This window comes from Tamandua tetradactyla, chromosome 5 (assembly GCF_023851605.1).
Source record: "Tamandua tetradactyla isolate mTamTet1 chromosome 5, mTamTet1.pri, whole genome shotgun sequence".
Classification (NCBI taxonomy): Eukaryota; Metazoa; Chordata; class Mammalia; order Pilosa; family Myrmecophagidae; genus Tamandua; species Tamandua tetradactyla.
The window spans coordinates 95341697-95356314 of NC_135331.1; the positions used below are offsets into that span (position 1 = coordinate 95341697).

At 43.0% G+C, this 14618-nt stretch overlaps 2 protein-coding genes across 9 annotated transcripts in view; one reads left to right on the forward strand and one right to left on the reverse strand.

Moving 5' to 3' along the window:
- The window catches only part of ZFAND3 (zinc finger AN1-type containing 3), a 545448-nt gene extending 535055 nt beyond the window's left edge, over positions 1-10393 (forward strand). For 3 of the 5 annotated variants that reach the window (XM_077161675.1, XM_077161677.1, XM_077161676.1), the window contains 2 exons: positions 1195-1339; positions 5091-5391. In XM_077161675.1, coding sequence (XP_077017790.1) covers positions 1195-1339; positions 5091-5376 — 431 coding nt within the window. In that variant the 3' untranslated portion in view covers positions 5377-5391. Of the gene's footprint in view, positions 1-1194; positions 1340-5090; positions 5392-5595 lie in introns of those variants that run through there. The other 2 variants (XM_077161678.1, XM_077161679.1) reach the window with 2 other exon arrangements.
- BTBD9 (BTB domain containing 9) overlaps positions 1-14618 on the reverse strand; it is a 540815-nt gene that overhangs the window by 26231 nt on the left and 499966 nt on the right. For all 4 annotated transcript variants that reach the window (XM_077161674.1, XM_077161670.1, XM_077161671.1 and 1 more), the window contains one exon: positions 6731-6809. In XM_077161674.1, the coding sequence (XP_077017789.1) occupies positions 6731-6809 (79 nt within the window). The remainder of the gene's footprint in view (positions 1-6730; positions 6810-14618) is intronic.

The following is a 14618-nucleotide window of genomic DNA, read 5'->3' on the forward strand; positions in this document are numbered from 1 at the left end:
AACCTCAGTGGAAAGTTAGCTGCCTTTCCTCTGAAGAACTAACCAAAATAAATCCCCTTTTATTAAAAGCCAATCCGTCTCTGGTGTGCTGCATTCTGGCAGTTAGCAAACTAAAATACCTCCTCTTCAATTTTTTTGAAGAGACTGAGCAGGATTGGTACCAATTCTTTCTTGAATGTTTGGTAGAATTCACATGTGAAGCCATCTGAGCCTGAACTTTTCTTTTTGAGGAGCTTCTTAATGACTAATTCAGTTTCTTTATTTGTGATTGGTTTGTTGAGGTCATCTGTTTCTTCTCGAGTCAATGTTGGTTGTTCATGCCTTTCTAGGAAGTTGTCCATTTCATCTACATTGTTGTATTTATTAGCATAAAGTTGTTCATAGTATCCTCTCATTACCTCCTTTATTTCTGTGGGGTCAGTGGTTATGTCTCCTCTTCTATTTCTGATTGTATTTATTTGCATCCTCTCTCTTCTTCTTTTTATCAACCTCACAAAGGGTCCATCAATCTTACTGATTTTCTCATAGAACCAACTTCTGCTTTTGTTGATTTTCTTGTTTTCATGTTCTCAATTTCATTTATTTCTGCTCTAATCTTTGTTATTTCTTTCCTTTTGCTTGTTTTGGGGTTAATTTCTGTTCTTTCTTTAGTATTCCAAGTGGACGGTTAATTCCTTGATTTTTTTTGCTCTTTCTTCTTTTTTGATGTAGGCATTTAGGGCAATAAATTTCCCTCTTAGCACCACCTTTGCTGCATCCCATAAATTTTTATATGTTGAGTTTTTATTTTCTTTTTGCCTCAAGACATTTACTGATTTCTCTTATAATTTCTTCCTTGACCCACTGGTTGTTTAAGAGTGCGTTGTAGAGCCTCCATATATTTGTAAATTTTCTGTCACTCTGTCTATTACTGATTTCCAACTTCAATTCCTTTATGATCTGAGAAAGTGTTTTATATGATTTCAGTCTTTTTTAATCTATTGAGACTTGCTTTGTAACCAGCATATGGTCTATCCTTGAGAATGATCCATGAGCACTCGAGAAAAAGGTGCATCCTGCTGTTGTGGGTATAATGTTCTATAAATGTCTGTTAAGTCTAGCTCATTTATTGTATTATTCAAATTCTCTGTTTCTTTATTGATCCTCTGCTAAGATGTTCTGTGTCCTTTGTTCTTTATTTGATTGACTGACTAGAAGAGGGATGGAAGGACAGACCGAAAGGTTCATTCATTCATTCGGCCAGCGAGTGCTCTATACTCACAGGTGTTAGCACCATGCCAGGCGCAGTGAATAGAACCACGAGTAAGACACAGCCTCTCTCCTCAACTACAGAAATTCAGTAAGTAAAATACAGCCCTGAGAGCTACCTAAAGATTGTTGATACCATCTCTGGTTTGTGTTTCCGACTTGGCAAAAACGCTAATGTAGGTTTTCATGAGCAGGACCCGGTCTTTCTGTACTGCAGAGTTCATTTTTCCTAAAGTCCTTTTTAAACCTGGGGCTGCTTCTGCCCCTAAGCTCCCTGTCTACTGAAAAATCATTCTAGAACTTTCCCTCAAATCCAGTTTTTCATAAAAACTATAAAAAGAAGCAAGCACACTTCTATTTCATTTAATACCACTGACTGGTTTTTCATAGGTCCTCAGACATGATCTCGTTTAGACTCAGCTTGAATTCTTTAAGGGTGTAAGTTGTGTGCTTATTTTCATTAATTATCTTAGCAAAGTAATAAAGGACAAGGATACTACTGTTGTGAATAAATAACAGGTGATGAGCGAAAAAGCATATGAGTGCATGCGAGGGGCCACGTCACAACCGGAATGGCTGGGTGCACTGCTGTGGAGTCAAAACTTAAGATCCACCAGAGAAACAATGTGGTTGACATCTGTGGTCTTGTTGACAAGGTCTAATTTCTAATCCTTTTCAGGTGACTGAGGCTTAGAACTAGGAGGAGTGTCTGCCTACCAAGGGGCTCAGGGGTGCTGATAAGCAGTATAGCAGGGGAGTCACCACACCAGAATGACTCCAAATTTGCTAAGTAGGTGACTGTGACCACTACAAAGTGATGGAGGAAAGAGCCATGGACATGGACGTCTTTGACTATGGCGCTGGGGAGAATCAGATGAACAAAAACAACTAAAAGAGAGCAAGACAGGAGGTTGGATGTGCTTAAAGACAAACTGAAGTGTGGTTGCCATCTAGTGATAAAGTATGAGAGGAAGACAAAGCAAACCCCGTGGATGGGAGAGTAAGTGAAAAAGTGTCCAAGGGTAAAGGAGAGGAACACAAGATGTGTGAAAAGCACGCCAAGCACAGGGGAGCTTACTGAGCAAAGAAAGGAGGGTTCCAGGATGACAAAACACACACTAGTGGGAAACGAAAGAAAAATATTCTAAGAAGATAAATGAAAGGAAGATGCCAAGTATACAAGGAGCACGAGGTCACTGAAGGAAGTGATGGGATCTTTAAGAGGTAAGCATAAGGGGAATTTACTGATAGAAGTCATAAATGTAGCTAAAAAATTAAATGAATTCATTGCTGAGGTGCTCACAGAGGAAGATGAGAGGCAGATGCCAGCAGCAGACATCTACTTCCCAGAGGAAGGGATGAAATGCTGCAGGAAATGAGAAGCGTGCCAAAGCAGGTGATCAAGAAATCTGAACCTCCACAGACTGCCGAGGCAGCCGTCACCTGAGAGCTGGCCCAAATCAGAGGGAAGCGGGTAAAATTAACATGCAGCAGACAGCTGCCAAGCCTTCTGAATGCAGGAAAACCTGGCAACCTGGAGAAAGATACACAGCTACAGTGGGAAAGAAACCGGAATCTGTTTAGCTTGGGAAGCCCTGCTTTTGCTCGCTACCTTGTATCCCACCTCTTGCTAGTCAAAGAGCAGCAAGGATATTTGTAGGTCAGAGCTGTTTCTCACTGCAATGGGTGCACATCTGTCAATTCACTTGGCTGCAACTAATTCAGGGCTCTCTAAGTAGTTGGCAGCTCTGGCCACTTACACACTGTCCAAGCCACTTTCCACCTTTTATCAAATAGACCAAAAAGACAGAAGGCCTTCCAAGCCAAACTTTTCCCACCCTCACCTGCTCTGACCCTCCCAATTACTGATGGGGCAGCACCTGCAGAAAACACTCTTACCTGGGACTTATGTAAAGAGTTCATTCATACAAATTTCTATTGCTGTTACATTCACAGTTTCACCTTTCCATGCTAAAAACAAATTCCATGCTAAAAACTAGAAGTAATGCTTCTAGAAATTAGCAATACACCTTTGGGAATGCAAACATTCAGGAGCCAAATGGAAACAGGCCCTGACTCTGACTAAAATGAAGGCCACTGGGCGAGCAAGCAGGGGCAGACTGAGGAATCCCCCGGTCTGCCCTGCCCTCTACACTGCCCTCAGACCATTGTGAGAAGAGGTGCCCTGACCCTTAGTTCTGACACCACAGTTCTGACTCCCAAGGGTTGTCCTGTGACTTGCCATCTGTCCTGGTTTCCTGACTCTCAGACTCAGCTCCTTTCCCCAGCTGCTACCCACACATGTGGTGGGGAGCACCCTACACTCTGTCCCACCACAGTTCTCAAAAGCTGTCTCCCCAGGACTCCCGCCTGACACAAGAGTGACCCTCCTTCTTTCAATGTGACACCTGTCCCTCCACCCCCCTAAGCTGGCCATACACTTCCACGGTACACACACTCTGCTGCCCACTATAAGAAGTGATGCTGCTTTTTCCAGATGATGGCCTGGAACCTGTTATAATGCTGCAGTAAAGAACATTCTCTTTGAAGATTTGCTACATTCTTGATGTTTAGTGAAATCCAACTTTTTAATGCCTTCTTCTATGCTCTAAGAATCATACAGTTTATGGATCCTGCCTTCTAATGCTATTCATTATTTACCTTATGATTTAAGATATTTCCCAGTTGGCAACACTACGCTGGGGCTTTTTAAAGTTCCTGACGAATAACCGATCCAATAAAGCAGCTAATCAAGTTGTTTGTCAGCCAAATGCAACAGATTACCTGTTAATTAGCGACCTGAGAGACAAGCCTTTCAAAGCAGCAGGTCAGGTCTCCACCATAATGGTTGGGGCTCTGTGAGGGTGTTTTAGGAAACTTGTCAGGGAGAGAGACACCTTGCACTCCAACTTTAGAATTCCATAATGGCATTAGTCTAACATAGTTTTTGAAATAAAATGTCTGAGTCTGTTTTTATTTCTTCATTTGGTCACTGAGGTTTGGGGCTGAGAGCAGGCCTGGAAGCAGACCCTCATCATACTCTCTGCAGAACATCTTAGCCTTTTCAGACTTAAGAATTACTTTAGTTGTAATCAACAATTTTAGAATCCCATTCAGATATTTTTTAAAAGTTGGTCTTTTTTTGATGCATTATATAAGAAATAGCTGACTATAAATGATAGATATTAAATATTACTTGAATATAATCTTATATAAATATAAATTTTAATGGTTTTCCAACTTAATAATATATATATAATTAATTTAAGGTAGCTTATGTGGTAAGAAAAATTGGAATTTATATTGCAAAGTAAAAAAATGTTTGGTTTGGGGATCAAATGTATACCAAAATGCAGATTCAAATGTAATTGTTTCATCATCAAAAAAAAGAAAAAAAATTATTTTATGTCCTGATATTTAGAATTCTTGAAGTTTGTATCAGCTGGTTTACTTTTACAGTTTTCAGATTTGTTTTAAAATGAAGAGATAAGAGAAAAAGTTTCAGCCTTCTTTTTAAGAAATTCTCTTCAAGAAACATATTGGGGAGTGGATCATTTTTATTCTAAATAATTTAAAAAGCAAAATAAATACAAGTCATCACAATATTTTCATTTCGTAGAATGCTGAGAAGTATCAGGGATACCTTGTGAGTCTATTCTCACTGGGCTCCGTGAGAATTCTGACGAGACAAATACATGTATGAATCTAGATCCAGCTACAGAATGTGCAGGGCCCAGTGCAAAATGGACGTGTAGAGCCCCCGTTAAAACTAGGAAAAGAGCTTTATCCTTTCTCCCATAGTCTCTTCAACCTGACATGGTGCTTTTTGTTTGCTACTTAAGGTTGTGCTTTTGGACACAGAGATACTCCCCAGGTGAGTGCAGATGCTCCTGGGGGCCCCATGACTTGGCCGGTGCATGCGCATACCCTTACCCCCTAAATCCTCCCCACTGCTCAGGCCCCTGCTGGTCATGGGGCAGGGTGAGAAGGGGAGGCCAGGCAGAGCCTGTGGCCCCAAGGGTCCAGGAGCAGGTGGCTGAGAGCCTGTGCTGGGAAGGAGGTGGTGGAAGGAGCCGGGACTGCATGGGGCTCCACTTATTAAACACAATTCAAAGACAAAATTATTAAGAATTTCAAGATGGTGATCACAGAACTTTAAATCCCAAGCGCTAGGCCCTCTCATGAGCACAGGGCCCTCTGCAATGCACTGGGCGCCCACAGGGCAGGCCCTGGACAGATCTGAGAAAGATCGTGAAAGGTGCATTTGCAGAACTGTTACTGGTTTTATGCTTCTCATTAACCTCTTGAATTTCAACCTTACTGTTCCTTATGTTTCTTGTCTTTAAGCAGTGGTCCTTCAGGGGCACACACTAAACATGGTATGACTACAAAAGCAAGAGAGAGAGAAGCTAAGTCCACAGCATGGCTGGCCACGCGACACCAGCCCCACACCACCTGTGCTCGCTCAATACCCACCTGAAGAACAAAAAAGAAAAATGACTATGGATTTATTTTTTAAAAAAACTCAAAATGGAAGCAGATACCATTCTAACCTTGAACGATGCACATGTATCCTGAGTGCTTTTCTGAGCCCAGTGAGAGTTGGGCTGTCAAGAGGACAATGTGTCTGGGCTTGCCTGGCATGGTCCTGGTTTATGCTGGTCATTCTGGGGTAAGGGTTAATGGTGCCCTCCTTCAAATGCAAAAGTGTCCCGGTCTGAACAGTTAACTCTATGGTTTCTCTACTCTTCCCTTTCCTGATCCAAAAGAACCCAGTGCATGTCCTCAGAGCCCTTTCTGTCCAAGGGACTACAGCATTTTATGTGTGAGGACCAAGCAACTGCTGTGGCAGCCGCCTTGCCCCTGGTGCCTGGTCTCATGAATGCTGCCGTCACGGCTGGTAAAACAGCCCTTCCGATTCCTTGTTAAACTAAAGGGGAAGGAAGTACAAACAACCCTGCCCACTGGGATGACTGCTGCTCCCGGGCATCCGGGCCTGGGAGGAAGTGGCTCCCTCACAAACATTATGTGCAGGCTGGCCTAGGTAGGAGTCTTCAACTGTCCCTAGACTGATAGAGAAAACTACCAGTATGTACCACAGCCATTCCTTGGGGGTCTGGGTTCTTTAAATACCACTCAGGGTGCCAAGACGCCTCTGAAGCAGCTTAGTCTGGGAGGGTGGTGGACTCTGTCAAAGAGAAGGACAGGGAGCTTGACCTCTCAAGGACTCTGAGGGCTCCAATTCCATGGAGAGGCTGGTAGGAATAAGCAAAGCAATGGGGGTTGGCTTTCATTCGCTTGAGAAGGAACATCCAGAAATGATGATGATATCCCCACTGGGTAAGAGCAGGACTTCTTCTATAGCAAGCTGTCTGAACGACAGGCCATTAGCAGGTCAAAAAGTTTCACTTAACTTGAGATAATAGCATTTACCTGTACATCATGAAATATCTCAGCAACTCTTATGAAAGGAGACCCTTACCTCATTTGCTGTGTTATGTGTTCCAACGATTCGGATGAAGGAGGCAGGCTGTCTTTCAAAAGTTACTGATTGCCAGGACCTGTGAGGGAAACACAATCACTTGTAGGTTAGCTGGTACAGTGGCTGCTACTGACCCACAGGCCCTTGGGAACTGTTTTCATGGAGGAGAGGGGCCTCCTGCTCTCAGGGACGTATGGGCTGTAGGAGGAAGCTTCCCTGGAGGGATGGGGGTCGGAGGGCCAGGTTCTCCCTAAGGGGTGACTGAGGGAGACAGGAAGTATCTAGTGTATCTATTCAGGAGCCTACACTCAGAAAGAAGGCACTCCTACCTGTCTGTGAGCATGACTTCGGACTTTTGTACAGCCCTCCATAAACAAGCACAAACAGTTCAGACCAGCTTCACACTGTGATAAGAGTGTGGCTAAATATAAAAGTATTCAAGGTTGGCTGGTGGGAGTGGTCACTTATCGGTGGGGGGGTTCCCACAGGAAGAGTCCTGGCAAGTAGGGCAGCAGTGTGGGCTGGGCAGGCCAGGCAAGGGCTGCCACTGGAGAAGCAGGGGCTGCTCACTGTGGCCTGAACCCCAGGTTCTCCAGGCTTAGAGTCCAGCCCTTCCCTGATCACCCACCCCAGCCCCCCAAATGACACTGTAGGGAGGAGAGGCAATTTCTCCACAGGCCTTCATCCTTCCTTTTCCTGCTTCCAAATGCATCCACCCAAACCGGCTGGCCAGTCACTAGGTGGGCTCAAAAGCAGCCCAAAATGTTTAAAAGCAATTCCTCTTGACAGGTAGGAGCTGGGCCAGCTCATTTAAAACCCAGCAGAGCGAGCCGTGAAGAAGCCCTCTGGGGAGGAGCACCAGTCTTGGTTTACCGCTCAGGAGCTCATCAGAATGCGCCGGAGGAGTGCATGGCACCCGTGACTGTAAACTCCAATAATATTTTCTATAATAAATGTGAGGAGTTCACAGTTGCTGCCATCCTTCCTCCACTCACACAGTAGAAATGCCAGCTGCTGGGAAGCTGTTTCCTGTAATTGTCTAATTACCAAGTAATGCTACCAAAGAAAATATATGTATTTGTGGTTTGATTTTCCCCCTTTGATTTCAGGTGTTCCATCTTCTCTCGCACAATGAGCCTCCTACTGAGACTGAGTCACTGCTGCTGGACACCAGTCCCCTTAAGGTCATTAAAAAGTCATTACCTCTGAAGGCAGTTTTCTGGAAACAGAATAAGAAAAATCACCCTCTTTATAAAAATACTATTATTCCTTCATGAGGGTGATGCCATCTGATCATCCACAAAGCTTGCACTCTTGTCCCATTTTTTCTGTGGGGGACAGTTTTCCACCCAGACCCACCCAGGCTCTCCTACAGTGTCTGCTGGATGAAATACAGTCTGTGGGCTGGGGGGAAGTCTCTGAGGCCCTGTGGGACTTCCACAGGCCTGGCTGTTACTCCTAAGCTCAGCTAAGGGCTGAGCACAGACCCACATTCTTCCTCCAGCAGGCCAGGGGAGCGCAGGGGGCTGCCTCCTGCCGAGGTTCATATTGCCTGTGCATCAGCCCCAGTCCCATTCCCACCGGGAGCTACAGCACATGAGAGCTGGCCCATGGTCCACTGCTCAGACCACCCCTCCAGGAAAAGGATACAGAAATAAGACAAGTGATAACACCCAGAGATAACTATTAGGTTCAGGTCACAGTATCACAAAAAGGATTGACGTGGAGAAGGGATAGGAGTGGAAGAGATATGGTCAAAACATTTTGCTCTTAGCATTCTAGCCTGATGCCTGTCCAAAAATAAACAAAAAAACCTTTAAATGATTCTGGACGTAAGGTTAAAAACTGTACACTCATAAGCATACAATCCTCAATACTGTGTTTACAACTCTCAAAGCGCAGGCAGTGCCTGAATTAGGGACCCTGTGGTCTGGTCTGTTCCCTCACATGACTCACAACTCAAGGCAGTGAAAGAAGTGAGGTCCTTGCTGGGAGACATCCTAAGCAAAGCTAGGGCCTGAACCCCAGGCTCCTTTCTCTCACCTCCACTCTCCTATCACCACCTTCCCTTCCGCTTCTCTCTGCCTATGCCCCCAACCCAGGCCTTCCGCAGGGAGCTCAAGGCTTCAGCATCACCGCCTCTTGCTTCTGTTTGGGGAAGCAGGGCTGGCAGTGTGGTGGCCCAAGCAGCAGGGAGCATTTGTGAAGTAAGACGATCAGAAGGTCTCAATTTAATACTAATCTTCCACATTGCATTATATCTAATCATATTTGCGTTCATTTCACTAACACAGCCTGAGAGTTGGAATATATGATTTAGCAAAACTGGATACCAACTCTAGAACTAAAGTATCAGTATGAATGAAAGTTGGTTAGAATGAGATAATGGACATCTATCACTCCTTTCCCAAATATCAGATTCCATTTGCCCTGACTTTTCTCAAAACAACTTTGAGTGCTGCTCAATGGAGAAATGATGAGGCGGCACAGGCAGTCATTTCCCACTATGAACCACATCTGCAGTCAATGGGCATTCTCCAGGGGTGCTGCTTTAGGTGAGATTTCACACAGCCAGGAAACCACCACCATTATGCAGACTATGCAAAAAAGCTCATGGCCATCTTTTATTGAGCTTCATCGAAAGCCACATAGATATTCCAAGTCCCCAAGAATTGCTTTTCAGGAGGCAAAACTTGCAGGAAAGAAGATGGAGCACCAGAGGCATGGTGGCCCAGTGAACTCACAGCTGGGGCAGCCCATTGAGCTCAGAGCCAGGACGAGGCACTAGGGAGGAGGTGTCTGAACAGGAGCAGTGGGTTCAAAATATGTGCTCTTTGCTTTGAGAGCTTACTAAAACAAAACAAAACAAAACAAAAACAAGAAAACACCCACTCCAGACTTAAGTCCCAATCCTGGCACTACACTTCTCACTGCCCTTTCTTGATTTGTGCTGTCCTCATTTGTCTGCTGCCGACAGAAATAATACCACCCACTTTGGTACAGAAATGCATCCAGGATAAGGTCCCAATTATGTCAGTTGTAAATATGTGCTTACAGAGAGAAGTAAGAACATTTGCCAAGATGCTGACAAAGATTTCAGCACTGGATGGAGGAAGTTAAAAAGACATTTACTTTACTTTCGTGCATTTCTGTACTGCTTGCATTTACTACAGTGTATATATAAGTATGAAAAAAAGGTACCTACCTTGCCTACCATACAAGAACTTAATACAGGTCATATGAGATGAAGCAAGTGAAAATGCCAGCACTAGGACATTATTATGCAAATTATTTCCTGCTGTGTTGAGGGGACTGCAGCAGTGGAGTGACAGTCAAGACAGCAGGTTTTAATCCTGCCATTTCACTGACGAGGCACAGTCTGCATGGTGGTTGACAGCACGGGCCCTGGAGCCACGCTGCCTGGGTTTGACTCTTAGTTTTGTCACTTTTACCAACTGTGGGACTTTGGTAAGTTGCTTAACCTTTCAGGGTCTAAGTCTCCTCATGTGTAAAATGGGAATAATAAAAATGACTAACTTTTTTTTTGATATAGGTGAACAAATGTAAAATATCTGTAAGAGTGCTGACAAATACTAAATGCTAAAAAAAATTTAGCTGTTGGTGTCATTACTACTACTACTTTTACCATTCAGCCAGATGAACCCGGGCTTGACACTCTGCCTCTCTGTCTCATCTGTGAGAGAAAGAGGCTGGACCATGTGATCTCCCAAGCTCCATCAAATTTTTTTTTTATTTAATTTTTTATTAATTAAAAAAAATTACAAGAAACACAAACATTCCCAACACATACACTCAGCAATTCACAATATCATCACATAGTTGCATATTCATCATCATGATCATTTCCCAGAATATTAGCATCAATTCAGAAAAAGAAATAAAAAGATAACAGAAAAATTTAACAAACAGAAAAAAAAAAATTTTACAGGCCATACCCCTTACTAATCCCTTTCATTGATCACTAGCATTTCAAACTAAATCTATTTTAACATTAGTTCCCCCTATTATTTATCTTTATTCCATATGTCCCTCTTGTCTGTTGACAAGGTAGATAAAAGGAGCATCAGACACAAGGTTTTCACAATCACACAGTCACATTGTGAAGCTATATCATTATTCAATCATCCTCAAGAAACATGGCTACTGGAACACAGCTCTACATTTTCAGGCAGTTCCCTCCAGCCTCTCCATTACATCTTGGATAACAAGGTGATATCTACTTAATGCATAAGAATAACCTCCAGGATAACCTCTCGACTCTGTTTGGAATCTCTCAGCCATTGACACTTTGTCTCATTTCACTCTTCCCCTTTTTGGTCGAGAAGGTTTTCTCAATTCCTTGATGCTAAGTCTCAGCTCATTCTAGAGTTTTTCTCAATCCCTTGATGCTGAATCTCAGCTCATTCTGGGATTTCTGTCCCACGCTGCCAGGAAGATCCACACTCCTGGGAGTCACGTCCCACGTAGGCAGGGGGAGGGTGGTGAGTCTGCTTGTTGTCTTGGCTGGAGAGAGAGGCCACATCTGAGCAACAAAAGAGGTTCTCTTGGGGGTGACTCTTAGGCTTAATTTTAAGTAGGCTTGACCTATCCCCTGTGGGGTTAAGTTTCATATGAACAAACCCCAAGACTGGGGGCTCAGCCTGTAGCTTTGGTTGTCCACACTGCTTGTGAGAATATCAAGAATTCAACTTGGGGAAGTTGAGGTTTCCCCTGTTCTCACCATTCCCCGAAGGGGACTTTGCAAATACTTTTCCACTCACTGATCAAATCACTCTGGAATTCATCAGGACATCACCTGGACAAACCAACAAAATCTCATGTCCTATACAAAGTTCCATGTACTTAAGGTGTTCAATCAACTATCTACATAAGTTGTATTAGGAGATGCACTAGTCAAAGTATAGATTTGTACCAAATAAACATTTTTTTGCTTTAGTCTCACACATTAGTTGAAATTTTAAAAATATTAAGTACCATCTATTTTCAGTACACTGCAGTAATGACATTCTTTTGTTCTTCCACATGCAAAAACATTTTTAAAATTTGTACATTTAGTCACTATCATTATACACTCTAGGCATTCCTAGATTACACCATCTCAATCTTTATTGTCTTTCTTTGTGATTTCATTTATGCCCCAGCCCTCCTCCCTCTATCATTCTCATATGCAGCTTCATTCAGTGTTTTAACATAATTGTATTACAGTTAGGTAATATTGTGCTGTCCATTTCTGAGTTTTTATATTCAGTCCTGTTGTACAATCTGTATCCCATCAGCTCCAATTACCCAATATCTTACCCTATTTCTATCTCCTGATAGTCTCTGTTACCAAGGAAATATTCCAGGTTTATTCACTAATGTCAGTTCATATCAGTGAGACCATACAGTATTTGTCCTTTTGTTTCTGGCTAATCACACTCAGCATAATGTCCTTAAGGTCCATTCATGTTGTTATATACTTCATAATTTTATTCTGTCTTATAGCTGCATAATATTCCATCTTATGTAAATGTCACAGTTTGTTTAGCCAACTGTCTGTTGATGGACATGTTGGCTGTTTCCATCTCTTGGTAATTGTTAATAATACTGCTATAAACATTGGTGTGTAAATGTCCATTTGTGTCCTTGGCCTCGTGTCCTTTGAGTAGAGACAGCATATAGATGGGTCCTGTTTTTTAATCCATTCTGCCAGACTATGTCTTTTGATTGGAGAGTTTAATCCATTAACATTCAGTGTTATTACTGCATGGGTAGTACTTTCTTCTACTATTTTGCCTTCTGGATTTTATATATCATATCTAATTTTCCTTCTTTTTACCTTTACTCATAGTCTTCCTTTCTACACTCTTCTCCACACCTCTCTCTTCTGTCTTCGTATCTGTCTCTAGTGTTCCCTTTAGTATTTCTTGCAGAGCTGGTCTCTTGGTCACAAATTCTCTCAGTGATTTTTTGTCTGAAAATGTTTTAATTTCTCCCTCATTTTTGAAGGACAATTTTGCTGGATATAGAATTCTTGGTTGACAGTTTTTCTCTTTTAATAATTTAAATATATTATCCCACTGTCTTCTTGCCTCCATGGTGTCTGCTGAGAGATCTGCGCATAGTCTTATTGGGCTTCCCTTGTATGTGATGTATTGCTTTTCTCTTGCTGCTTTCAAGATCCTCTCTTTCTCTTTGACCTCTGACATTCTGATTATTAAATGTCTTGGAGTATGTCTATTTGGATTTATTCTCTTCGGGGTATGCTGCACTTCTTGGATCTGTCATTTTAAGTCTTTCATAAGAGGGAAATTTTCAGTGATAATTTCCTCCATTAGTTTTTCTCCTCCTTTTCCCTTCTCTTCTCCTTCTGGGATACCCACAACACATATATTCGTGCGCTTCATATTGTCTTTCAATTTCCTGAGTCCCTGCTCAAATTTTTCCATTTTCTTTCCTATAGTGTCTGTTTCTTGTTGGATTTCAGATGTTCCATCCTCCAGTTCAGAAATCCTATGTTCTGTCTCTCGAAATCTACCATTGTAGGTTTCCATTGTTTTTTTCATCTCTTCTATTGTGTCTTTCATTCCCATAAGTTCTGTGATTTGTTTTTTCAGACTTTCAGTTTCTTCTTTTTGTTCTTTCCTTGCCTTCTTTATATCCTCCCTCAATTCAATGATTTGGTTTTTGATGAGGTTTTCCATGTCTGTTCGTACATTCTGAATTAATTGTTTCAGCTACTGTATGTCATTTGAATTGTTGGTTTGTTCCTTTGACTGGGCCATATCTTCAATTTTCCTAGTGTGATTTATTATTTTTTGCTGGCATCTAGGCATTTAATTACCTTAATTAGTTTATTCTGGAGGTTGCTTTCACTTCTTTTATCTAGGGTTTTCTTGCTAGATGAATTTGTTGTCTATCTGTTCTTTGACATTCCGTTCAGCTTTATCTGGACCTTTAGCTTAAGTTTTGTTTAACAGAGGAGAATTTTTCAGTTCTTGTTTTCTTGTTTCTTGCCCTGCTTGTGTTGTGCCTTCCCCCCCACACACACACTTAGGAGGGTCTACTTAGATATTACTGACCCCAGCCAGATTTTCCCAGACCAAACTGGCCTCCTATCAGGAGGAAAGAGTCACCTGAGTCAGTTTTCCCTGAGGGTGAGACCCAGCAGGTTGAAAAACTTTCCTGTGAAGTCTCTGGACTGTTTTTCTTATCCTGCCCAGTATGTGGTGCTTGTCTGACTGCAGGTCCCACCAGCATAAGATGATGTGGTACCTTTAACTTTGGCAGACTCTCCCTGCTGGGGGTGTGGTGGAGACAGAGGAGCGGTTGTAGGCTGGTTTTAATGGCTTCAAATTACCAAGCCCTGGTGTCTGAATTCCTTGATGGAGGTATTCCACCTGGGTGGGGCTTCATCCCTCCCCTGGGGAAGGCACAGGCTCCAGATAAGCCCCCAAAAGAGCTCACTTCTGCCTATGCCTGGGGCAGTTGCAGCCTGAAAAGTCCTGCCACTGTATCCAGAGGCAGTCAAGCCTTTGTAGATACACAGCCGCAAAAACCTCTGTTTCCTTCTCTTTTTTCCCTCCTTTTTCTGTCAGTCCTGTCCCCTCGGCGCTGGGGCAAAAATGAGCAACCTCCGCTTTATCAGGTTCACCTAAGCTGGGGGCCTATTTTTAGTAGTCAGAATTTGTTAATTAGTTCCACAATTGGCGTTTGATTGTGCCCAGTCCCTGCTGCTGGTAAAGTCCTTTCCTTTCCCCTCTGGGACGCAGCCTGTGGGGGAGGGGCACCTGCCGCCACAGCTCTGGGAACTCACGGTTCTGGGGGGTGCTTGCAGCCAGTCCAGCTGGTCCAAACTGGGGTACGCTGTGTTTCTGGTCACTGATGT